Source organism: Harmonia axyridis, chromosome 3 (genome assembly GCF_914767665.1).
Source record: "Harmonia axyridis chromosome 3, icHarAxyr1.1, whole genome shotgun sequence".
Classification (NCBI taxonomy): domain Eukaryota; kingdom Metazoa; phylum Arthropoda; class Insecta; order Coleoptera; family Coccinellidae; genus Harmonia; species Harmonia axyridis.
In genome coordinates this window covers 360,382-388,009 of record NC_059503.1, presented here as the reverse complement: position 1 = coordinate 388,009, position 27,628 = coordinate 360,382, and the positions used below count along the sequence as shown (strand labels likewise).

The 27,628-nt window shown below is 39.3% G+C and overlaps 1 protein-coding gene and 1 non-coding gene across 2 annotated transcripts in view; one reads left to right on the top strand and one right to left on the bottom strand.

The window, feature by feature from the left end:
- LOC123674531 (acid sphingomyelinase-like phosphodiesterase 3a) overlaps positions 1-27,628 on the top strand; it is a 214,802-nt gene that overhangs the window by 127,231 nt on the left and 59,943 nt on the right. Inside the window, exons 5-6 of the mRNA XM_045609426.1 lie at positions 7,398-7,603; positions 20,782-20,936. Of these exons, the coding sequence (XP_045465382.1) occupies positions 7,398-7,603; positions 20,782-20,936 (361 nt within the window). The remainder of the gene's footprint in view (positions 1-7,397; positions 7,604-20,781; positions 20,937-27,628) is intronic.
- On the bottom strand, positions 750-823 carry Trnat-agu. Its single transcript has one exon. It is a non-coding gene; the product is annotated as a tRNA-Thr (tRNA).

Genomic DNA, 27,628 nt, shown 5'->3' with positions numbered 1-27,628 from the left:
GAACTGAAGTTGTATTAACCATACCTCTCTATTCTACAGAAAAATTAACAAATCGTTTCGCCCAGGATATTATTATCCTCAGAAACCAAAATTCACAGAAACAGTAACTACTTTCAGTGTCTGAGGATAAGGTATAATTCCATGTCCACTATGAATTCGAAAAATTTCCAAATCTTGAAATAAGTAAAATGAGCTCAATGAAAATAGAAGATCCAAGGCGGGTCATTGCCTTGTGACCTCATGGGCTATTGTGCCCCTCGTCAGGCGCCATAATCTACAGGTCGCCTTCCAGTTCTAGAGTTCTAATGAACTCCGGTATCTGGGATGGTCGTCCTCCCAAGTACTTTCTGAGTCTATATTTCCTTGACAGTGAAGAGCTTTAGTATGGCATTCAGATACTTTTTAAAAAGGTCCATCCCTATATGTTTCGCCAGAATATTTCTGGTTCCTCCTTCTCTCGAAACTCCCCCTTGTAGGTGCACTTTCCTATACTTATAAAGAGGGTTCTGGGCCTGGTTTTTTCGTTCTTCGTTTCCTTTCATCCACGACTGACCCGGAACTTGGACTAAAAAAATCTCGTTATTTTGAATTTTCTGGTTTATATTGATTCGAGTAAACGCATATTCAAATATCGAAAGAAATCTCATAATATTAATCCTAAAATGTTCAGGAAAATTGGTTAATGTCTGAAATTAATTTAGATAGCATAATATTTGATGGCTAACAGATCCGCTTTCCAGAAAAGGTACTTCCTTGAGCGGGACTCGAACCCGCAACCTCCGAATCACTAGTCCAGCGTTCTCACCAACTGAGCTACCAAGGAAGTTGGAAGTTCCAACCGTATATCGAGGAACCACTTCTCCTGAAATCAAATATTAGTAGTAGTATTCCTTACAAACTATATAGTTAGGGTTAGGGAAAGTTAATGTTGGAAGGGGTTATAGTCCTGCACGAGTAGGTACTTTTTTCGGAATTTAAAAAATTGTCCGTTAGCCATAAAATATTTTGCTATTATAAAATGTTTAGTTTTATACGTATATCGACCAATAAAACTCAAAACTAACCCAAATTCGAATAGAAACCACCCATGAGACACGACATCAAACCCTCCCAAAGGAAATAAACGCGTGTGACGACCTTTAGTTTTATCGAATCCAAATTAACCCGAATATCGACGCCGTCGCGTCGATATTCGAGTCCCGGACGGATCCGGCGTCGGAACCGATATGTTTTCCGGTCGGACGTCGGAGGAAAATGACGGAAAACGCGGATTTCCATCGCATTGACGGTCGGCGCACGTTTCGAATTATGTAGTATCTATTAATGTGAAGGGGGGGAGGCTGACGAGGGCTGGTTAATTTTTCATCCAGACTCGGCCGGCCGGGTCGGCTGCATGCCGATGAGGGGTTTGGGAGGGTTGCATCCGTCCTTCTCGCGGGATGGCTACGTGCCGGATTCGGTATGCGGCGGTTCGGCGTATGCCAAAAATAGGGTCGGAATTAACACGCCGAACATGAGAAAGTGTTTTTCGATAACATTCGCACTTTGAATTGCGATGGGTGTGTTCGTTCCGTTACGTTGGCACGTACGCGTGTCGTGACCGGCTGTCACTTCGTGACGTTTAGGTTTGAAATGAAATGATTATGGAAAATTACTGATAATGATTCGATGTACTTTATTCATTATTGGTGTATTCATTTAGAAGCATGGCCGGGGTATCCCCATGATTTTCTACGCTTGGGTTATCGTAATGAATCTATTTTTCGTCTCCAGTCACATTGCAATGCAAAAATACCTCTGGTCTTAGCCTTGCAAGCAGCTGTTCACAAACAAACAATAGCTGTTCAACATATTTTGGCTTCAACTCGTACGGCATACAATTTCCTTGTTTTTGAATCATTTTCATGACTTTCAGGCGCTTTGAAATAGTGTGTTACGTCACTTCTAATGATCCTGTCAATTCTTGTTGCGTTTGGCTCGAGTCTTGATCAAGTAATACTTTCAATTCTGCATCTGCGTATTCCTTTATATTTTTGGTATACGGTTATTTTCTTGCTCTTGAAATATTATATTAATTATCAGTGGTGATTTTCGATGTGTCATATATTGAAGCTAATTTAGATTATTGTGAATCGATATTGTCAGTTCATTTCTGTATTTTTTTTTTTTCTCATTTTGCACTATAGCTTGGTTTTTTTATTGCTTGGTTAATTATTTTCTGTGATTGGGTGTTTACCTGTTGAAAAATAAAGATCTTATTATTATTATTATATTATATTCTCTCTTCCGCCGCCATGCTGGTCTTCGACGTCGAAATCACCGTTCTTGGAGCGTTGGAGCCATTCTCGACACGTTCTTTCACTAATAGCGGATTCACCATAGATATTTGAGGGCATTTGATGAGCCTCAGCCATAGATTTCTTCATATTGAAGCAAAAAATTGGAAACTGCAAAATTTTTACCATTTTTGTAGTGAATTTTAGCAATTTCAATCCGTTGTTGCAACGAGGATTGTTCCATTTTTAGCAATGGCGAAGTTTTTACTTATCAAATGTCAAAAGTGACAGTGGTCAATTGAAAATTGAACCTATATTGAATTCTAAGAATTGAAAAGTAGCGAAATTGAAAAAAAAACATTTTCATCCTGATAATGGATGTTACCTTCATAATAGACAATTTCACTTGGTAAATGCTATTTTTAACGTCAGGTTCAAGCATATATCTACCCATTCGGACAGATCGTTAACCTAACCTAACCAGGGCGAACCTAACCTAAATAATATATTCAATTGAACTTTTAACCTCACCTCAACTAATCAGAGCACACTTCAATCAAACATGAATCGCTGAAATAATTACCTGAACGAAAATAGGATCCTGATGGCACATTTAATGTCCTGTCGGTCGTTCTAGAAGGTCCGGCGACATTTAAAGGCAATGAATAAACGAGGAAACAACAATTTCCCATTATTCAAACGTAAATGTAAATAACCGGAAAACGTAGCCGACTCCCAAATCATATTAATCCGTACAGAAACGAACGGTCCGTTCGTCCGCCTCCGCTAGAGGGATATTAATAATAACGAATTCCAATGGACGTGTTGATTTCCGCAAACAAAACGGAAGTGAATTGGAATCGCTAGATCTAATGACACAGCTACGTTTCAAATATTTGAATAGTTCCGTACCGGCATGATATATGCGATTTTAATTAATAATTATTATTGGAATCGTGGCCAGCGTTATATTGATGAGACTGGCTGCTGTTCGGTCGACCTGACGCATTTGCTTTAACGTTTTGTCGATTGTAACGCTGAATGTTAATTCGGGACTAACATATTTTTCACGATTTGGTTTCGATATGTGACAATTGAATTTTCGCTCGCGATTTCGCGGTCCATTTCGCATTGGAAATTTAATAATTATTATTTTTGCACCACCACCACCACCACTATACCAAAAGGTGTAAACGCGAACTTGATGAAATTGAATATCGATGGTTATGACTGGTAATGTGTATTGTGTGGTGCCACCTCTCTACCGTCTTCTGAATCTCGAGAATAATCGTCGTACAGTTACCTATTCTCGGTTTCCATTCATATCCCAGAATTACACAATCTACTTCGAATAGATTAGGAGAATCATTTCATGAAATGTTATACTCAACACTTCAAAATGGAAGTTTATGAGATTATGAATCATTTCATGTCTTTTTCTACGATTTATAATGTGTTTTTTTTTTCGGAATTATTGGACCATATTTTTAGTTCTCAGATTCGACAGATTTTCAATTTTGAGTTCCCATTATGTAGGGGTCTTTGCTGACTTTGGAGTGCCGTAACACCATAAAGCAACTGGCCAGAGGAAATAAGGTGACTCTACTATGGGTACCAGGGCACTGTGGGGTTGAAGGAAATGAAAGAGCGGATGAACTTGCAAAAAGTGCATCAAGGTTAAGACCTGCTGGACCTGAGCCTTTCTGTGGGATAGGAAAAGACCAATATAAAGCTGCGGGAGTTGAACAGTAGGACAATCCACTGGACTAACACTCCTAGACTTGCTCAGGCAAAGAAATTCGTGAAGATTTCACCTACCTACGCCAAAAAGCTCCTGAAGCTGTCGCGAGCAGAGCTTCGGGTGATGGTGGGACTGCTGACGGGGCACTGTCGGTACAAACATCATTTGTACCGTATGGGAAAGTCAGCAGACGAGATTTGCAGACTCTGTGGATCGGAAGCAGAAACAGCCGAACACTTGTTATGCAAGTGTCCGGAGCTGGCTGGACTAAGAACCATTCACATGGGTAAGCCGGTCCTGGATACCAGAGAGGTAACGGCCAAGGCCCCCAAGGAGGTTGTCAATTTTATTAACGTCGTTGACGACCTCCCTGGGTTTCTATGAATGAGTAGGGTAGTGAACAAAAGATCTTCATGGTCGCAGTTCCCGGAAGGCTCACCGAACCTAAACGACCCCAGTTCAAATAATAATAATAGTTGTCGTAGTCTACAGCTCGCCCTCCAGTTTCAGAGTTCTCATGAACTTCTTAGTATCTAAGATAGCTTCCAGGCAGTTTCTTCCTCACTTTTACAAGTCTATTGTTCAAAGCATTTCTTGCATTGGCTAGCGATGGCGGGGAATTCCGTCACCAAGTAATCCAGAAGATCACCCCAGAATTTGCATTCGTAGTTTTCTGCTAGACTTATTCACATGAGGTGCTTCCTCTGGCGGCAATGCGCTGTTAGGAATGCAGTTAAAGATGTAGATAATTCCAAATACCTCTCAGATCTGGAAGACACTTTTTGGAATGGTCCAACCCAGAAAGAGTTTCTCCTCTTCGTTTTTTCCTTCTCCTGAAACTCTATCCTGTAGGTGCTTTCACCGTTACCGCAGAAAGGTTCTGAGCTTGTGAAAAGAGTTTGTGATCCTTTTCTGGCAACTATGGTGGCCTCTTCATTTTATTTCGCTGCCGAGTAACCGAAAATCAGACTGAACAGACCTTGATAGTTTTGCGTATTTCATTGAATTTCCTTCTGTACCTCAATTCCAGACGTGTATGTTAGCCATAATACCTCCAGGAGGAATTAATCTCTCGAGACAAGCCTCCCTATCCAATGCTCATAATTCGAAAGAAATCGAGCAGTCCACGACTTCAGCCATAGGCAAACAGGTCTCCATAAATTACTCCTACCGAGGTGCTTTTCATTGCATCAGTGATCGACAAAATAGGAAATCTTCATAATATACAATCAATTTATCAACCAACACAAATACTGGAACATGTATTGATTCGCTGTCTGAAGCTGAAAGACCGGAAACCTTGTGGCATGAAGTTGAAAGTATAGTTGGATTTTTTTTTTAAAACGGGACAATAAAAATGACAGCGTGTAGTGGTATCAAAGCAGTAAGCAACCGGAAACCCCACTGCTATAACAATAATAATAATGGATCAACTACAGAATGATATTCTAGCCGTGGCCGTTCCGTTGAAAGAGGAAGTAATAAACCTTTCGTAAAATACCCATTGTTTTCGCTCATCCGTTTATGAATTCTACGAATGTGATATTGTTGCCCCGGAAAAAAATCGTCTGAAAGTAGCCGAACGTGCCCCAGAACCGTATGAAAAGGTTTCTGTGGCGTATTTGAACAAAAGCGACTTATCATCGTGAAGGATCATCTTTGCCGACTCGGCGGAGCAGAAAGATATACAACAGGACGTCTCGAATACGGGAGATGATATTATATTAATGGGAAAACTGGCGTTTGAACGTATCTCGCAACGGAGAAAAATAATATGGCGGAGCAGTCGGATTGTAATGGAGTCTGGCCTCCGGGGTACGATACCTGTGGACTTTCATGTCGTCATTTCACTGGTTGGGATTAGCAAGTCGTAGTTGTCTCATTTCTAGCCTATTCCGACCTCATTTCACGTTTGATGAAGCTAGGACGCTCTTTGAGATGACTCAATTCCTTCTTATGAAGGTAGGTTCTTTGGTGGAAGAGTTGAAGCAAAGCCTACATAGAACACAACTGAGTATCCTCGTTTAACCTCTAAGCTTCTTAGAGGTTTCATAGAGCTCTAGGGGTGTCTGGATTCTAAGGAAACAGAAACATCTAGATTGGATTTAAGAAATCAAAGGTGGTGATAGGACTTCTTTTGATTTATCAATTGCTTCTGAGTGTTTGAGGCTATTGGTACCTGCTTATTGAGATCACCCAATCAGAAATAGATATATAATAATAAGATCTTTATTTTCAACAGGTAAACACCCAATTACAGAACATAATTAACCAAGTAATAAAAAAACCAAGCTACAGCGCAAAATGAGATGAAAAAAACGAAAAAAATACAGAAATGAACCGACAATATCGATTCACAATAATCTAAATTAGCTTCAATACATGACACATCAAAAATCAACACTGATAATTAATATTATATCTCAAGAGCAAGAAAATAACCGTATACCAAAAATATAAAAAAAATACAATCATAAACATTCAATCTGACCCCGTTACATATTTATCGACAATACACGCCAACGAATCAAAGTGAATGTCACATTCTCTCGCAACTGAGTTGAAAGTAGACTCCATGAACCAAATAGGGGACTGTATCAAAGCATTGGTCCTGGGTGTCCCCAAGTGGAATAACTCCACCGCACGGGACGCAGGTCTTGGAACGCGGAATCCCAAAGCAGCCAGAAGAGGTGGGCAGTCTATACCGTTGTGCAGTAGTTTGTATAGGAATCTGAGGAATTTTGTGTCTCAGATTCCTATACAAACTACTGCACAACGGTATAGAAGAAATAAGAGACAAGAGGCTGCAGTTGTTTGAGCCAGTTCTCAGTGGAAAAATTCAGAAGGCTAAAGTGAAGAAGAGAGCAAGACATAGTACTTCATAGCCTAGAGAGAGAAGTACCCCAAGTTAGTATTCTGGGACCTCTTTTCCATCCCATTTGTGAATGGCTTAGACACAATGACAAAAGACAGGGGCACAATAATTATAAAAAACTGTGCAAATTATAGCATCAAGGCAGTATTGTTCGAGACAAACCATAATCCATATTCCAAGTGGGAAAATTGACATGGATAAATCAGCACAGTTTCTAGGTATACAGATCGATGAAGTTTTGAACAGGTGTGAAATTTTGTTCTCTTGGGATATTTTGCTATATTTTCCAGGTATTCTGAGCTTGTGATTCGGATATTTGAAGAGATATAGCTGAATGCCTGATTTGAATGATGAACGAAAAAGAAAGCTTCATGTTTATTTCTTCATGTTTTGTCACACATTACCATCAAGACTTGTATCAACACAGTCTTCTGTTTTATTCTAACTGATAACCGCATTCCTATCATCATATTATGCTCGTCAACTAATATTCTTTTATTTCCAGGGACTCCCTCTCCCATTTCACCAAACACCACCAAGACACAAAGAAGTTGGAAACGTTGCAGAACCTCACTGATCTCCTGCACAAAACTTTCAGTTCTCAATTCGTATTTCCTGCACTAGGACACGACGATCCGAGTTCGAGGAAGAAGATGGGAGAGATGTGGAGTAGATGGTTTCCTGCAGACTCTTTGAAGACGTTCGTGCAAGGTAATTTTCCGTTTTCGAACAAGTGTATGTATATGGAGTTGGTGAAACTCCAACTTTGGATCATTAACGTTCAATGCAAACTCTTTACGGTTATTGTTGAATTCATTTTTAAAGTTTCAAGTTTCTGAGTTTTTCGAGGGTTTTGAACTATAAGACTCTGAAAATAGTACGTTAGTGTTTATGGTAATTTATTAATTCGATTCAACGGCTGTTTTATTGGGCCGTATTCATAAAACTAAAGAATATCCTTGTAAGTATAAGGTAGAAGTATAAGGTTTTGTATAGAAGAAGAAGGTAAGAGTATAAGCATATCCTTTTTTTCGTATTCATAATGATAACCTCATACTTGCAAGAATATCCTTCAAGAATAAGTAAATGGTTTTTGGCATGTTGGCTTGTGACTGTGTGTGATCTTCTTCTGGCACTTCTTCTTCAGGTGCTGCAAAATCGATACCTTTCAAATTTTTTGCCACGTTTTGAAGCACAATACAGGCAACAATTATTTTTGGCACATTCTCCAATTTCACTCGGCAAACATGTTGCAAAATATGAAATCGACGTTTCAGTTGACCAAAACAACGTTCAATTATCACTCTTTCTTTTCTCGAAAGTTTATTTTAATTCAGTTCAGCACCTGGAGCGGGGTTTCGGAATGGAGTCATGAGCCACGGCTGTATACCATATCCAGCATCAGCAAGTAGCACGACGTGGTTTTTGTTTGTAATTGAACCCTTATTTGTGAATTTCTCCATATTCTTGAATCGTGGACCGAACCAGGCCAACTAACGTCGGTACTAGTGAACATTCCTCTTGCATCATAAGTGGCTTGCACATTCAGTGTAGGACAACCTTTCCGGTTGACATACTCATCACCATGGCGATTTGGTTTCAGAATTCCTACGTGGGTACAGTCAACTACGCCAATTGCTGTTGGAAACCTATATTTGCTTTGCCATAACTGTCACTGTACGAGAAACTGTAGCTTGACTTACACCCAGTTCTTGACCAATGCCTTTTTGATACCCAGAATCACTGAGATAGCGTAAACATATCTGCATTTTTAGGACGGATTATAACGCACCTCCTCGAGTTTCAGCATTATTTATTCCCAAAAATCTGTTACCAAGCCATTGCATATTTTCCTCTTGAAACAGATATATTTCTTTGTAATCACGAACAGGTGTTGATAAACGCTCTTTGTAGTGTTTAATCTCTCTCAGTTCCATGTTTCCAACATCTGCCATCGCTACAACTGATCACTATATGACTGAGTCTGCTATTGACCACACTCGAAATTATTGAAGAATATCCTTTTCATTTAGAGTAAAAGGTAACGTTTATGAATAACCAAATACTTTTTGTGAAGGATATGCTTATACTCTATTAGTATAAGCATTACCTTTTTTTTATGAATACGGCCCAATAAATTATATAGTTTCTGATAATTATTTTCTCTTTCCGTTGATATAATTTTTCGTCAAGTAAATCTAATGATTCGATAGTCACAAACCGTCTCGAACAGCCCCAAACGTAGGAAAATCGTGCATCTCTTTCACTCGACCATTTGAATCGCAGTAAACCAAGAACTGTTCATTATCATCCTCCCATAAACATGGCGTATCTGAGATACGTTTCTCGATTAAGTTATATCTTCAGTAATTGTGGAGGAGTAATTCAATTTATGGCTCATTTTAACTCCCTTCCCCCTCCCATACACCATCCACCTTCGCCCCTTAATAGATTGGATTCCAAAGCGGGATTACTTCCCCTTCCCATCCGGCGTATTAAAGAAATGGACCGACGATTGAGATGGCGATCAGTTCGCCGGACGATTATTGCCTTGGTTTGTTTTTATGTGGATGGTTTTAATGGCCTCATCGGAGGGTATCGATGCAGCCGGATAACGTTTTCATTTCGGTAAGAGTTTTTCCTAGCAGTTATCGGCGATCATAGATAATGCGATTTGCGGCGTGTGAATTAATTCGTCTTATAAGTGCTTTCGTGTGTGGGAACTTTACATAGATATTATGGCCTAAGTAAAACTGGAATATCATTCTAGTCCAAAAATAGTTGAATTTCCATTGAAATTAGTGATGATAATTAAACTATTATTGAATTAAACATTCCGTTCAAAAAATCTGAAATTCGACACAACTATTGTTATATTTGACTTTGAACTGTCTCAAAGATGAGAGGAGAGAAAATATTTGCAATCGAGATATATTCGGAAATGAACCTAGTAAAGAAGTGTGTTATAATGATACATTCTGACAGTCAGGCTACAATAAAAGCATTGGGCTTACATATCATCACTCCTAAGAGGATAGAATGCCAGAGGAAACTTAATGAAATAGACAAGAATAACAAGGCCTGTTTAGAACTGGTTATTAGGAAATTGACAGAAATTAAGGCCAGCGCACTTTCATTGGCCCAGAACCTTTTTGTTGAGTGACACTTTTTGTAAGGTAGATGTACCTACAAAAAAAAATTCAGGAGAAGAAAAAACAGAGAGAAAAACACTCTGGGACCGCATTCTCGACAAGTGATCATTCAAAACGTATACGTTCATTCAGTGTTCAGAGCACTGAAAGAACGTATACGTTTTGAAAGATCACTTGTCGAGAATGCGGTCCCTGGCGAAATCTTTCTGGGTTGAATCATTCCAAAAAGTTCCTCAGAAGCTTTACTACTGTGAGATCTGAGAATTATCTGGATCTTAGCAAGAATATACTGCACCTCTTCATTGAACTCCTCACAAGACATTGTCGCCTCAGGAAGCACCTCATGAGAATGGGTCTAGTGCAGATTCTGCAGAAGAAGAAGAAACTCCTTTCTCTTGATGACTGAATGCTTCGCCGTCGCTAGCCAATGCAAACAATTCTTTGGAGAAAAAGACTTGCAGAAGTGAGGGAGTAACCTTGATGCATTTCCAGATACTGGAGATTATTAGATCTCTGAAACTAGAGAGCCTGCAATATACTATAAAGGTGAGAATGGTTATATTGGGGGCACAATAAACCTTAAGGTAGAGGTGCAATGAAACCCCTTTCATAACTAAATCTAAACTCAAATACTGCAGGTCTTCTCATGGCTTATTCACGATTTGGAATGTCTTGGAAGTACAGTGAGAGAGAAAAAATATACTTTATTGATTCTAAATGAATGGCTCTTCATCAAAGTCATCGTTAAGTTACATACATAATTATGCTGAATAATCATTTCGTGAAAAATTAGTCTAGACAGCAATGTTCAGAAATAAAAAACGCTGGTAATTTGATCTTCGTTGTGCATTCTATTTAGTAATCATCAATAGATAAATGATAGTCTTGTTGATCTGCTTCCTAATAAATTTCTGACTGAGTTTCTGTAATCTTGTTGATATTGGTTCTACTTTTGTTGACTCATAGAATAAATCGTTAAAGGTTTGTCAAACGCGTTGATGAAGTGTCTAATTTCGGTTATTTTCCTCGAGTTGATTTTTTCTGCTATTACTAAGTTTTCCAGAGTTGTTTTTGAGGAGTTCACAAAGGAGCATGGGAACTACATACCATGTTTTTATGAGTAAGCACTGTTTGAATTATTCAACAAAACCTTCTTAATTGTCTGAACACCAAGTGTATAGATTGAACAGTTCAGCAAACAAGAAAATGAGTCGAATTACTCGTGTAATTCATCAGATCCTCTCAGCTGCTCCTCTGTCATATTGGAACGATGAAGACGTTTCCACCCTCCCTCGCCCCCTCGAAATTAGCACTTTTTCCTGTTTTCGCCCCCGTGTTTATGACGTGTCTGCGTCTCAGTCTCCCCAGGGAGCAGCCGTCACTCCTCCGGCTCGTAAATTGGGAACTTACCAACTCCGACGACGACGACGACGTCGATTCCGCAACGTCCGCATTTCCCGGGCCGGGAAATTCCATCGACACGGTTCCAGATAACGGAATTTAGGAGACCTCTCGATTTCGTTCACGTTGAAGGACGACGCCGGGTCGCTTATTGTGATGTTTGGCCCGTCGTGTGACAAAATGCCTGGACGTGATCCCGTAGGAACGGCAGGACTTCGGCAGTTTTTCCTGTTGCGGGGTGATGCGAGGGAATGATGGAAGGGGTTCAAGGCCTTCTTAGATCGAGGGGATCGAAGTTATGGGAAATAGTTTCTTCAGAAACAAGATCAGAATTCTAAGGGTTCCGTAAATGGTTTGCAGAAGAAATATTCCCAATGAATGAAAAAAATAGTGAGGAGTTGGCTTTAAATCGGGAACATTTGAGTGCTAAATCATTCATACGTCGATGCATCTGAATAATGCGTGATGAAGGACCACCCTTTGGGGAACGAGAAATGGACTGTATCGGGTTTACGTGTATATTTTGCTTGGTTACAAGGTTTACAACTGTGGAGGTGCGGCGCGTGGTTACTTAATGAGCACGTGTTGATGACTTGACGGTTTTGACGAGAAGGAAAGAAGGACTCTCTCAGTCTCTCGTACTAAGGGTATAATTGTTGAGACAAGGGGGGAGGGGTTTGCCACGTTGAGCACAGTGGCGCCACATCTAATAATCATGTTTGACCAAAGTATAAATTCTATACACCGTGGCTTGACTGTACAGCATCCTTGAAGATCACATCCAAGCTTTGCTATAAACTTTGGCAAATGATAGTTCTGCTCATTCTCAACATTTTTTTTTCCTATATGAACAAACATAGGTTAGATACGGTTGCGTTTGAATGTTTTTGAAATAATTCATTTTCATCTTTTTTCTCATCCCGTATTTAGCCTCTACTAGATATAGGTCTTTCTCAAACGCCTCCTTATCTTGTGCCTCGATCACCCAATTTGTTACTGCCATCTTCATTTCTGTTATCGCCCTAACCTTTTTTTTAGGTTGTCTGAGTCTTCATTCTGTTGTTCCATAAGACCATCTATTTTCAGTCATTCCAGCCACATGAACATCTCGATTTTACTTCATCTCCACTTCTATCTGAATTACAGATTCATTTTCATCTTTGAATTAAAAGTAGGTCGACTAACGAAACTACCAGTTGATATGGCAACTAGAATTCTATCGATAGTTAAAAAAAATAATAGATTTATTCTGCTTCTCATGTGATTTGACGAGTCTTGTTTCTTTGAAGACGGTATCAACACCAATCATAACGAACACTAGGCAGTATGGACACTGAAAAATTCATAAGCCAATTTTTTAGTGTCGAAGTTTACAGGGGTGAGATTTTTAACAATGCATTGATGCCAGTAGATGTTATAAATGATCGTTTGAAAGCAAATTTGTATGAACATTTTTTGGAGTAATACATTTTCAATTTTATTGATGATCTAGAGTTCAACCATGTTGTAAATATGTGGTATCATCACTATGATGCATCACCACACAGAAGAAAACAAGACGTATGTGTTTGATTAAGAGCATATTTCCCTAATAAATGGATAGGTCAAGGGGGATGATGCCATGGCAACCTCGTTCACCAAATTTCAATCTGTTTGATTTTAAGTTATGGGGACATAAAATAAAACACGAAAAATAAAAATCGCCCACAATTTTTATAATTCAATATGGCCAAATTCTCCAGAACCATCTGATAGCCACTCGAGCTTGGGAAACCCTGTATGTATTAATTTCTCTTGGGATATTCGAAACTTTGTTGGTTTTGTTGCTTCCCACCTTTCGGTTTTAGCTCTTTGGTCTTTCGCTCTCAGCTACCCACTATCAGATAGTGGATATTCGAAACTGTTGATCAATGAAAAAAAACATCAACCCCAAGCCAAACCAAATGTCAATCACGACATCAGCAGATCAACAGCAGAGCGATACGCCCTCGGCAAATTGACGCACTCATGCAAGAGGAGAGATGTCACGCAGCCTCCAAATCCCCCCACGTCGACTGTTGATCCTGCAGCCAGTCGGAAGGAATGTCAAAAAGGACGTCGTCTGAGCAAACTGGCGTCCGCCGCCGCTTTGACGGTCCCGCATCTCTCAAAGTCGGCCTCTCGATTGTGGCCGCCATATGTAATTTTGGGCCGATTCACATCAAAGGAATTTCCGTTTCACAATTCTCGAATTATCCGACGGCGGCGGGTTCGGAGGTCGGACGAATGAGATGAAAATTAATATCGTCCTTTCTGAACTACCCGCAATATGCCGGTTTGTTTGAAACCTTTTTGTCCTCTGACGGACGTATGCTGGTCACTTTGAAGGAGTTTCGCCCTGATTCGGACGATCCCTATCCAATTTTGTCGGTAATGAGATAGAGTATACACTGATCAACACAAAAATATGAGGAAAATGAAGTAATGCGCCATTGGAGACTATTATACTGTATATAGGTATATGTGGTCTCTAACGTTGCAATTGGTGATTTGATATTACGTTCGTATCTTCTATTGTTCTGATGACGCTTTCTACAAGAAATTTGTGTGTATTAGCCCTATGAAAAACTTTGACAGATCATCTACTGGCACATCTATAGTATTTCAATTACTCTAGTAACAATAATCTAGGTACATTTTACTTCGAGTTGCTATTTTGAATATCTATCCTATTATCTAAGTACGTTTCACAAATTATTCATGTAAGGACTCAAAACCTATCGAGTTCCTATAAAAGTACCTCTAGATAAGTCTTCAAGTTAAGCCATAAAACCATGAAACATCTGGCTGAAAAAAGATCATTACAGGGCAGCAGTTCAGCAATGAAAACTCAGACTTTATCACACGAAGAAGCCCATGCAACTGTTACCAACTGAGCTTCAAATTATTGTGGAACAGCTGACTAGTTTTAAGTGCCTTCTGTGAAGCATTGACATGACGACAGTTTAAATTTGTGACTTTGCCCTGAATCTAATCCCTTCTGAATCTTGTCTAATCGATATTTTTGTTGCCTTTATGAAACCTAAAGATAAACCTGAATCTTGAATTCAAAATCTTCATATTTATCTCTCCTCTTCAAAACTTGTCTGAATTATTTCTGGAAAAGATTGCCATCACCTGAAACAATTCTTCTGATGAATCTTCTTCTCACGGATGGAACATCCAGCGTCATCCAATTATATCCGGTCATTAATGAATTTCTCCAATGTGCCTTCCATCTCACGGCTTGCACACATCACGAGGGGCGAAAATTGAGTTTTAGCACGATCGTCCGAGACGAAAAAAAAAGAGTCGACGGCAGCCGGTTATCCCGTGGGATCGCACCCGTGGGCGACCCTACGAGGTCGACAACTCTGGAAACGGATCTTCCCCAATCGAACGGAAGACGGATGTTCGATATTCTGCGCCCAACTGATCCGAGGAACAGACATGACAAAACGAGTGTAACATTTTGATAAATGACTGCGAGAAGAAGTCGGATGTTGAGAGAGATTGGTAGTCGGATTATTCTGATCTAGGTTGAGGAAGCAAGGGAGGGAAGAAATGGGAGGCTTCAAAAGGTAGGAAGCTGACTATAACTCGATATAAGGGGTGTTTTTTTAGAGCTATGGAACTTTAAATTGCAATAAAACAACGATGGATTATTCGATTGACATGAATTTTATTTATCCGCAAGATAATCTTGTGGCATTATATTTTAAATATGATTTCTGGCATATGACCGCCACGGCTGGCTCGGATGTAGTCCAATCTGGACGTCCAATTTTCGATGACTTTTTCCAACATTTATGGCCGTATATCGGCAATAACACGGCGAATGTTGTCTTCCAAATGGTCAAAGGTTTGTGGCTTATCCGCATAGACCAATGACTTTACATAGCCCCACAGAAAGTAGTCTAGCGGTGTTAAATCACAAGATCTTGGAGGCCAATTCAAGGGTGCAAAACGTGAAATTAGGCGGTCACCAAACGTGTCTTTCAATAAATCGATTGTGGCACGAGCTGTGTGACATGTTGCGCCGTCTTGTTGGAACCACAGCTCCTGGACATCATGGTTGTTCGATTCAGGAATGAAAAAGTTAGTAATCATGGCTCTATACCGATCACCATTGACTGTAACGTTCTGGCCATCATCGTTTTTGAAGAAGTACGGACCAATGATTCCACCAGCCCATAAAGCGCACCAAACAGTCAGTTTTTCTGGATGTAACGGTGTTTCGACATACACTCGAGGATTAGCTTCACTCCAAATGCGGCAGTTTTGTTTGTTGACGTAGCCATTCAACCAGAAGTGCGCTTCATCGCTAAACAAAATAAAGTGGACGTAGTGCGCGATGCGAATTCCGCACAGAACCATTATTTTCGAAATGAAATTGCACTATTTGCAAGCGTTGTTCAGGCGTGAGTCTATTCATGATGAATTGCCAAACCAAACTGAGAATAAATCACTTGACAACTGTTGAATCGGTCGCCATCTTGAACAGTAATGCCAACTTAAAGTTATATACCTCGAAAAAAACACCCGTTAATTCAACATTTAATGATGCCACGTCGAAATGCAGAATTTAACCACTTTTCTCTCAACCATAGAAGAAACATGACGTGAAGAAAACCATCCCTGGAGTCATCGAACTAAAACGTAGGAAAACGCGATAAAACCCCACCGGGACTTCCAGAGGCAATCATCCCCGCGGTTATCCAGTTCCCCCCTAAAACTCTGAAAACCCCCGCATTGTCGCAACAATGTCGGACCGTCGTCGGCAACCAACAAACGCCGAACGGCAATAAAGTATCATTTCGCCATTCCGGCGTCATAACGCTCGACTTTATCTGTATCCAATTCCGGCTTGGAAAGCGAGTTTTCTCCGTAGGATTAATGGGACGGCCGCATGTTGCCGGTTCTCTCTCTTTCTCCCTCGCACCTACGGTTAATTTACATAGGAGATGCCGAAAGTTGCGATGAATTTTACGACCGTCATAAAAATGAAATTTCCTTTAATTCGGGAGAGCTTTTGCTTTTGGTGCGCCGGGTATCAAACGGTATTATACGCGAATTCATGAACCAATATCGTCGCTGCATATGCAATAAAGTAGTCCCGGGGAGCGGTATTCGCTCTATGCAGATGGGACGCCGTTTCGCGCGTCGGGACGGCCGACGTCGTAGTCTGGTTATTGCCAGGTGATGAGATATGCCTGCTGGCTGGGGAAAACCAGAGCGGGTGTTTATTAGTGTGGGATTACAATCTACATATTATGTTGACCAATTGTTACATTTCGAAGCGTTTTCGAACTAAAAATGTATATTGAGAATACTTTCGAGCTAAAGAGAAATGAAAACAAGAATTGTTGATAACCGCAACATTTTTAGTTCAATTGTTTTCAAGCTATAAAAGAAAATTGAAAAATAAAGGTGAATTAAAAATTCTCATAATTTCCTCATTAATGGTGCTAGGAACATGAAACAAAAACATTCTACAAGCACTTTTTTCAGTAGAATCTATTGCTCTGAACTTTTTTTTATATAATTAGTTTTCTAATTTTTTTTTTCAATGTAACTTCTGTTTTTTTTTCAATGAACACCATAATCAAATGTTTCAGTTTCACACGGAAAATCCACCAAGTGCCTATTTATGGTACTTTGTGAACTAAAATATTCGGTGGCCACCATTTATCGATCTTTCAACATTTTCAAGTACATATGTTGTTCTTTGAATGTGAGCAAAGGAAAAATGTAACGGTAAGATAGACACGTGTTAAACTGAATCTTATAATGATTTTCACAGTTTGTTGAGAAATTCATATGTATATCATTCTATATATTTTTGAGAAGGAAACAAAAAGCGATTATATTTATTATACATAGAGATTTTTATGATTTACTTCCAAAAAAGTTCAAGTTTGTAATTAAAAATGAATCATAACACCAATGGATTCCAATGAATGTAGAATGTGTTGGTTTCATGTTCACCGCACTAGTAATGAAGAAATGATTGACGAAGTTGAACCCTATTTCGAAAGCAAAGACAAATCTTTTCACAAAAAAGGTATTGAAAAGTTGGAGGATCAATGGAAAACATATATCAGCCTTGTCCTTTCCAATTCAAATCTTTTCTTTATATTTTTTATTCATTCTATAGGTGCTTCTTTTATAAAGCGAAAATTCCACATCTTCCCCGAAGATAAATCCCTTTCTTTCGCCCCTCCCATTGATATTTCTCATACAAAATGATCCCAAGGGAACACAAACAAATTTGCAGAAGCCTTTCTGACGGATTCGGTAGAATACAAATCAAACAAGAAAGAGAGAATCTTCATATTTGTTTCTGTGCGAAATAGCACAATGTCGTGAGTCTGGCAGATCGGAGGAAGCAATTTATTTCCCGGGATAGACGGGAACCGGAGAAATTGAGAGATTATGATTGTAGTCGGAAAATTTAAGAAGTATGCGGTTGCAACGTCTCCTAGAATATGAAAATTTGCACAGAGTGAAATTCAGAGGATCTCGTTGTATAACTCATGTTGCTTCCTCAATTGGAATGATTTATTTTCCGTGTATGATAGAAAATAATCAGCTTCAGTGAATCAATGGTTTTCCTTAGAGGATTTATCACGACCCTCTTCGCATGGAAGATTTATAGGAGGCTTTAGATTATATTCGAATATGAGGTTTTTGACCGAGCTCGATATTCTCATTTTTGTACTTAATAACGTTGACATATATTTAAAATACAGAAAATAGGGAATAGGATTTACAACAATATTGAAAAATCTAAGAAGTCATGATCTTTGCGATGATGAACAATTGAAAAACTTATCATTTAGCGTATTCAATAATTTTGAACTTTTGAAAGATTTTCAATTTCTCCTTTACTTGAATTATAAATAACTATTCTGGAATAGTAGGCGTCTTCTTACGGTATACGGTCTTACGTTATAGGGAATTCGAAATCTGCCATCTAGCGTTTGCTGAAGAATATTGTACGCTAGCACTGATCCATAATCGGTGTCCCAACGAAAGTTAATCCCCAAACTACGTCCCCATTCCCTAAATCCCCATCAATCGCCCGAAACGAAGGCAGCAGCGAAAAACATAAACCCACGCTCTGAAACAGTTCGTTGAAAGTAAAGCCCCTCTTACATCATCGTCTCATCGAGCACATACATCATGTGTTAAGTGCGCGGTTACCCTTCAATCATCCTCGCATAGTTTACGCCATTTCATCCCTCTCTTCATCCCCGAAACTCCCTATTTAACCCAGGATGCTTCCCCGGGCTATAAATCATACCCCCGCACTTCGCCCATTATAATTCATCGTTTTCCCCGCTCGATCATTGTCCAAAACCGACGTAATAAAGTCCCGAAACATCCATCTATCAGGGAACGCAGCCTCCCGATCGGTCCGCGATCTCCAGACGTGTCCGAGATCGATCTCGGGATCGAGGGCGAAGAAAGCACCTGCAGAGGAATTATTCCCCCTTTTATTACTCCTGATACCTGTCGGATAACTTTCAAAAGATGACGGATGACTGGCGAAGGATTGATGCGTCTGGTGGTAGAAGAACGGCCCAAAAGATGGATGGGAAATCGATAAACGACGGGATGCAGGTACACCGGTCCCCCGAAATGCATCTGCTACACTCGGTAGGAAATGATGGGTTTTTTTGCCGACACCGAACAGATTTGACTCTTAGGGGATGACTGATGGTTTTCTACGATGGCTGTACGAGAAACGACTCGGTTGGAAAAAACGGATGATGGTTGCGAAATGGCGAATGCGTCGGGTTCATCGATGCTAAATGGCGAATGCGCATTATAATCTATTATACATAACATATTTCTAGGATATCCGTGTGCAGCGTGGATATTTTTTTGTACTACATATCACAGATTCAATCAGTTATCAGATAAGTCCATTATTGCAAAAGTTATATTGTGTGAATTGAAATTTTAAAAAATTTGAACCATTTTTTCGAAGGAGTCATTTCCTAGTCAGATATCATACAGAGTTAAAAGTTCAGTATGCTATATATCTCTTCTTAAATTACAAAAAACGTATATATTTATATTCAGAGGTGTAAAATCTAAACTTTTCGAGAAATAACGTTTCTTACAGAGGCCTAACTTCTATCGCTTTTTTTCAAAGTTTTGAGGTCACAATTTCGACAGCTTTTGATGCTACGGAGAAACGGTGGATGGCGTTAGAATCTGAGAGTTCGAAGCTACCAAATTCCGGAATAAAACAAAAGTCAAAAACCAAAAACTTTTCAGAGAATTTTTCATACCTTTACCTTGAAAAAATTTTTTTTTACGAAAAATTAAAAGTTCCATCATGCCACTACAATACAACTCCTCCTAGTAAATCGATGTAAGGGATTAAGAAAATACTATCAGTTATAAGATCTGACCATTATTTCAAAAGTTATAGAGTGTAAACTGAAATTTTGGAAAAAATTTTGATCATTTTTACGGAGGAGTGTTCTCCTGGTCAGAGATCATAAGGACTTGAAAATTTAATATGCTATAGATCTCTTCTAAAACTACAAAAAACGTTTTTATTTCAGGAGTGTATGACCTATACTTTTCAAGATATGACGTTTCTTATAGAAGCCTAAATTTTTCCAAAGTTTTGAGTCCAAAATTCTGAGAACTATGGGGTCCACGAAAAAATGGTAAACGGAGTTGAAATCTACATTTCCGAATCTTTTGAAATTCAAACTTGTAATACTCGCACAAATTCAAACCCCCAAAAATCTTTCGCAAGTTTTCCATAAATACATTGAAAAAAATGTTTTTCTACGAAAATTCAAAACATTCATCGTGTAACTATAGCACTCCTTCATTCATTGATTCGATGTCAAAGACTTCATTTACTACCAAGAATTGAAATTATTTTACGGTAAAGAGTTACAATCTTCTGCCTAGAAAGCTATGAAGATGCTTAGCGCAGTAGTATGCGAAACCTCAGAGGAAAAACGAACTAAACAACTGCTAAAAAGACCTGATATTTTCAATTCTATCAAACAACACGGCCATTTTCTCATTCATCCTATCCTTTCTAATCTCCTTATAGCAAACAGTCTAACAGAACCTGTACTGCCCAGGGCTACATAAAATTCAAATTCGCAACCCTCGACCCCACAAATTCCCGATTGAATTCCCTGCCGAATTCCCCAACCTGAAATCGTGCATGCGAAAGAACCGACCGCATTCCGTGCGTCCAGCATCCCCATCAATTCAACCCCCCCGAATTTGCACCCTCCGAGGCGACCTTCCTCAAGCCGGTGTTTGTTGTTGCAGGGGGGTATTACATGTTCGAACGCAAGACCGAAAAGCTGCAGATCGTCGTGCTCAACACGAATTTGATGCGGAAGGGCGAAAACGACGTCGACGCCGCCAAGCAGTGGGACTGGCTGCTGGCGGTGATGAGGAAGCTGAAGAAGAACGGGGAGACGGTAAGTAAATTTTCATTTTTTTTAGTCATATTGGAACTTTATTTCTCATAGTGAATTACTGTTCAACATTTCGGTGTGGGAGAGCTTCTGAAGTGTTGATAATATAAATCGTTTCGTCGATGGAATACCTTAGTTTTTATTTCCAGCTCCTACATGGTTGATTGGGTCTAGCTACATTTAGGAATGTAGAATATCATAATTTCTTTCGATATAAGCCTCTTTTGATTGTAGAGATAACGATATCACAGCGCTGAAGAGTCACTTATGGTAATACTTCATTTTAATCATAACACATGTTGAAAAAATCTTTTGTTAATCTTGTGTTGAAATGCATACTTATTGAAAACGTATTTCTTTTCCGTTAGTTGAATAGATGTGAGGAGTGCTCTATTTTCAATGGTTCACTTCGGACAATCATTGGAAACCCTTAAATTAAGATACTTCCTACTTTTGATGAAGAATTTCACTTCTTGGTCTGAAGTAGGTCAATGATAATACAATATGATTAACTCGTAATTGGACCTCAATAGTCCCACAAAAAATTATGTGGTCTCTGGATATTTCCTTCAAAACTGATTGTATTCGCATACAGGTTGACAAAATTCTCCTAGATAGTACAAACTATCAGATTCTAAAAAAAATCGATTGAGGAGGTATAGCATATTCTTGCTAAGAACAAGATGCTTCTCAGATCTTGCATTATCAACCTTTTTGGAATGATCCAACTCAGGAAGATTTTATCAGAGTGTTTCCCTTTCGGTTTTTTCCTTCTAGTGAAACTCTTTCTCGTAGGTATATCGAAAGGTTCTGGGCCAATGAAAAGAGTTGGTGTTCCTTTTCTGGCAAGCGTGTTAGCCTCTTCAATCACTTGAATTTCTGAGTAACCAGAAACCCTGAGTAAACAGTATTGTGAGTTTAATGATGTGATTGCAGCCTGTCAGAAATTTTTTCGATTACAAAAGTATCGAAGAGGTTTTTGGCCATTTTCATCATTTGTTCTTGATGAATTATGCCTTCTACAGATAGGTATCAAGTCGGTTATAGTATCTGGAATAAGCAAGCAAAAATAGACTGAGTACCTTGCTGTAATAAACCAACAAACTCTACCCCAACCTTACCAACTTCGCTTTGAACAACCGACCACCAAACTCCGATCAAACCTTGAAATAACATCAGCAACGATTCAATCTGAACCCAACCTCGCCAGAGGATAAGCGTTAACGATTCCCGAATCGCTGTTTAGACGATTCGACCGCTCAAAAGCTATACCTAGCCCCTGACCGAATCCATATTCAAGACGACGCCCAGGGCGGCGTCGACGCCCAATATCGTAAAAGATGAATTAGCTGATTAGCATGTTTGCCACCGCAACAGGATACGTCGGCATATTCGCATATTACACAGTGTCCACACAAACCACGGCTCGTCGATCAAAGTGGACCCAGGGACGGTGTTTGGTTAGGAGGGCGGAGGGGTGAACGTCTCCCGCGAGGGACGTCGATTAACCTCAAGACGGGTCCTCTCGAGACTGGCGGTATAAAGGGAGGCGAACGCTTCGGTTCGTCCTGTTCGAAGAATTGATAGGATGATAGGTTCATAAATATTTGCACGTTAGGGTGGCCCTGCTATGAACTTTGTGTGTTCCGACGATATATCTCTTCGTGTGTGTGTGTAGGGGTAGTGAAGCGATGGCAAGCTGAATATTTGGTCGGGGTAAACGGCAAATATTGGGTTATTGGAACGATTCGACGAAGAAGTAAACGGTGTTGGCGTCATACCTGAACTTCTCCAAGATTTTGATATCTGATCATCAGTTTTACCTTCTTATATTTGGTCAATTTCTCGAATGGACATGATGTTCTAGGTATCATCAGAAATAAATGAAATTAAGTGACAGGTGAACATCCACGAAAGCATTTGGATTCTATGAAAACTAGGCCTCCCTTACTTTCATTTCAAACTCTTAATTTTATTTTTCTGTGGGCAGTCCTCCCACATTTTGAACAACTTTAAATTGCAATCAAACAACGATGGATTATTCGATTGGCATGAATTTTATTTATCCGCAAAATAATCTTGTGGCATTACATTTTAAATATGATTTGTGGCATATGACCGCCACGGCTGGCTCGGATGTAGTCCAATCTGGACGTCCAGTTTTCGATGACTTTTTCCAACATTTGTGGCCGTATATCGGCAATAACACGGCGAATATTGTCTTCCAAATGGTCAAGGGTTTGTGGCTCATCCGCATAGACCAATGACTTTACATAGCCCCACACAAAGTAGTCTAGCAGTGTTAAATCACAAGATCTTGGAAGCCAATTCACAGGTCCAAAACGTGAAATTAGGCGGTCACCAAACGTGTCTTTCAATAAATCGATTGTGGCACGAGCTGTGTGACTTTTTGCGCCGTTTTGTTGGAACCACAGCTCCTGGACATCATGGCTGTTCAATTCAGGAATGGAAAAGTTAGTAATCATGGCTCTATACCGATCACCATTGACTGTAACGTTCTGACCATCATCGTTTTTGAAGAAGTACAAACCAATGATTCCACCAGCCCAAAAAGCGCATCAAACAGTAAATTTTTCTGGATGTAACGGTGTTTCGACATACACTTGAGGAGTAGCTTCACTCCAAATGCGGCAGTTTTGTTTGTTGACGTAGCCATTCAACCAGAAGGGCGTTTTATCGCTAAACAAAATAAAATGGAGTAGTGCGCGATACGTATTCCGCACAGAATCATTATTTTCAAAATGAAATTGCACTATTTGCAAGCGTTGTTCAGGCGTGAGTCTATTCATGATGAATTGCCAAACCAAACTGAGAATAAATCACTTCACAGCTGTTGAATCGGACGCTATCTTGAACAGTAATGCCAACTTAAAGTTAAATACCTCGAAAAAAACACCCCTTACTTGTTCGAGCAATTGCAGATCCTAATTTTGTACTGCTACTTATGATAGATGCTCCTGATAATTCAAAAACAGTTTGTTTTCTCTCACCACATTACCACTTTCAGATCAAACTAAGATAACCTCAACATTCCTAAAAGAACGAAAAAGTCACCTACTTGTAGGGTCCAATATCGACAGAACTAAAACACGATAAAACCGCAATAAAGTCTCAGTGTGCTGTTCATAAGCCCTCGAAACAAAAGTATAGCGCGTAGGGTCCACAAGAATGGTTTAGAGTCGGTTTTGCGACATCGGCGAAGGTTGCACAACTCTCAAACTTTTCGTTTTACGAAGCCTCTTGGGAAAACTACGGGAGTTATGGTCAATATTGATAATGGCCGGTGAAAAAGTTTACGGAAAAAAAAAGGAAGTGTATCAGGTCCGGCTCTTGACGCCCTTACTTTTACAACTTGGAAGTGTCAAACGACGTCAGAGTCGACGGATTTGGAGGACGGAGGACGCCATAAAATTGGAGGGTTGGAGAGGATCGGTTTGATGGGATGAAACTAAAGGAAAGTTGGTCGGGTTCTAGGATAGCGTGGAATTATTTTGAAGGACAAAAGGAATTCTCGTCGGTTCGGGTTATCAAAGTCGGCTTGGATGTTCATTTTCAAATATTCCGAATTCGCTACAGAAATGTCACCCGAATGGGCCCATATCGAATTCTAATTGTTAACGTGATAGTCTTGATAACGGATAACTTATGGACGACTAACACGTCAACAAAGGGATATTCTTCCTCTTGAAAATAATTTTATTACCGAAGAAGTACCATTCATCGTAAATGAGTGTATAGTGAGGGGATCTCGATTTTTGAGATATTCAATTCAGTGAAAACCGCAATCTTATAAGTTCCAGTGTTTTCCTTCAAGAGAAAATTGGAAAATGGCGTGAAATGAAAAATTGTCATAACTTCTTCATTAATGGTGCTGTAAACATGAAATAAAAACATTCTATAAGCACTTCTCATTAGTTTCCATTGTAATAATTTGTTTTTCTTTACAATTAGTTTTGAAGTTATAACATTAACTTGGGTTTTCTCAAATTGAAACCTTAAAAATTTGTATAACAAATGAAATAGTTTTTTTACCCTCTTCAGAATTATATAACATGATATATAAATTTCTTATCAACATTTAACAATCATAGAAAGTTTCAGTTTCACACGGCATATTAAACAAGTGCCTATCTTTAATAATCTGTGATTTCATTTGGTATAGAAATAATTATGGTTTACATTTGAAAAAAAAAGAAAATTTGTATTATAACTTCAAAATTAATTTTAACGGAAAACATAAGATAACACCAGTGAATTCTACTGAAAAAATTTCCTGTATAATGTTTTCATTTTGAGTTTATAGCTCCAGGATTAAAGAAGTTATGAGAACTTCACATTTTTTCCAATTTTAAAATTTTCTCTGCTTGAAAAATTTGAACTTATAGGATTGCGATTATAAGCAAACTAATTGTCTCAAAAATCGAGCTACTCGTTTTCTCTAGCTCAAAGGGATTCTGAGGTCACTAGGCAACGAATTTGGGACAACCGATACGGTTTTCACTGGCTCTTTTTCCAGATCAATCAATATTCCCTCTCTTCTCTATGTATAACATTCTTATCGGACCTGCTCTAACACAATTCGGAAATACAGTGGAAATAGTTTCTTTGAAGCACCTCTACCGGAACGCAAATTGAAATGCTTGGGCTAACAAAAAAGAAAAAAAAACAAGCAGCCTCCAAAATTGGAAGACTCGTACGGGTTCAAAGGTGAGCCGGTCGCTGTTGTTTCCCGGTAATGATACAGGCATAAACCCCCGGGAACCCCTCTCCCCAGCCTCCCTGATCGTGAATCGACATCCGCCAATGCTAAAGACGGGGGAAATTGAACTTCGTAGGAAATTTGTCGGCGGAATTGCAATATTCATGCAGATGTATTTCCTCCTCGTACCGCGAAATATTGTTTACTTCTTCTACTTCGCCTTCGCCGCGGGAAGGGGGTACGAGGCGAAGGGGGAATCGGAAAACTCTGGGTGTAGTTTTCCCGACGCTGGGAAAGGATGCAGCGTCCCGGCGTAAACGTGCAGGCGACGTGTCTCCCGATTTGTCGTTTTCGTTCGTCGATAGAGGATTTGATTGAATTCTATGCCTGATATTGTCGAATGTGCAGTCGGTGTTGAAGAATGCTCGGAGGAAATTTCATGTGTGTGATGGAATCGACGTTCGCAACTAACGGGAATAATCGAATGATATATTGGAATCGATTCTATCGTATTAGGATATACAAATATTCGATCTCTGATTTGAAGGGATAATTGAGGAAAAGATTCTTACTTTTCATAGCTCGAAAATGCGTCATTCCTAACATATCCTTCGGAATGTAAATCAGCTCAAAATTGATGTATTCCAGCTTCTAGTTATCCCCGTAGAAAATAAGATGCAATAATATCTTCAAAGGAGACTTCTCTTCCAACTGGTACAGTTGACGAGCTGTTAGGATTGCATCTTCTCGTTTTACATAAACTTATGTAAACACAGTTCTTTTACAGCTCATCTTATTACTGTGAATATAAAGCTTTGAGGATAAAAGCCATCTCAACAGTTCTGAATATACTTCCAAGTGCAGCAGCATCTATCAGCACATATCTGATAGGATATTGTTCAATAGACTTTTTGACTATGAATATCTCTAATGAACTCTAGTATCTGAGATGGTTTCAAGGAGAATACTTCCTCAAATCTTCGAGTATCTTGTCCAAAGCATTGTTTGCGTTGGCTAGCGATGGCCAGCCATTCCATTGCTGAGTGATTATGCTAGGCTAATTCTCATGAGAAGCATTCTAAGGTAGCAATGTCCTGTGAGGAATCCAGTGAGGCGGTGTAGCATATTCTTTCTAAGATCGATATAGTTCTTAGATCTTGCAGTTCAGAAGAAACTGCTTGATCTAACCCAGCAAGATTCAAGATAGAGTCTTTCTAGTAGTTACATTCGCCTTCATCAAAGAAAGGTTCTGGGTCAATTAAAGGAGTTTGTGCTCCTTTTCTGTAAAGTCTGTTGGCCTCTTCATTACCTTTAATTTCCGATTGATCGGGAACTCAGACTGAACAGACTTTGAAACGAAATTCTGTGCTCACTTAATCATGACATAGTGACCATAAAATGTTACTAATCAATGACTTCATGACTTCAATGATACCAGCTTCGTAATTCTAATGGATCTGGAAACCATTCAGTGATTGTCCAAATGTGGGAACGCAACCCTCCTATTCTATGAATGGCTAGACAAAATAATGAGATTAGACAGACATGAAATACAGAAAAAGAAAGAATAATTCATTTATTTGCATACAGATCAGGAAAGAAATTCATTAAGGTGAAATCTGTTCTTAAGAGTACACACACTGGAAGTGTCAACCACAAAAGGATACAAGCTATTGTGTTGTCACTACTCACTTGGAATCTTCTGTTTGAAGATTGTATAAGTGTTCTAGCTTTGATGTTAAACAGTGATAGATCTCACTCTGAATCTACATTCTCCAAATGACTTTAGGCAAACAATACGTATTCTCTCCTAGTTGGCTGAAAGTATAAAAAATCAATAAGAATTCAGTCAGAATATCCACCTGAGGTGCAAAGAAAGCTTCCCCTGTAATTCCTCCAATCTACCCAGGGGAAAAAGCCATAATTCATATCGAAATATGCGTTCGCGCTCAACAAGTGTTAATGGGGAGCCGCA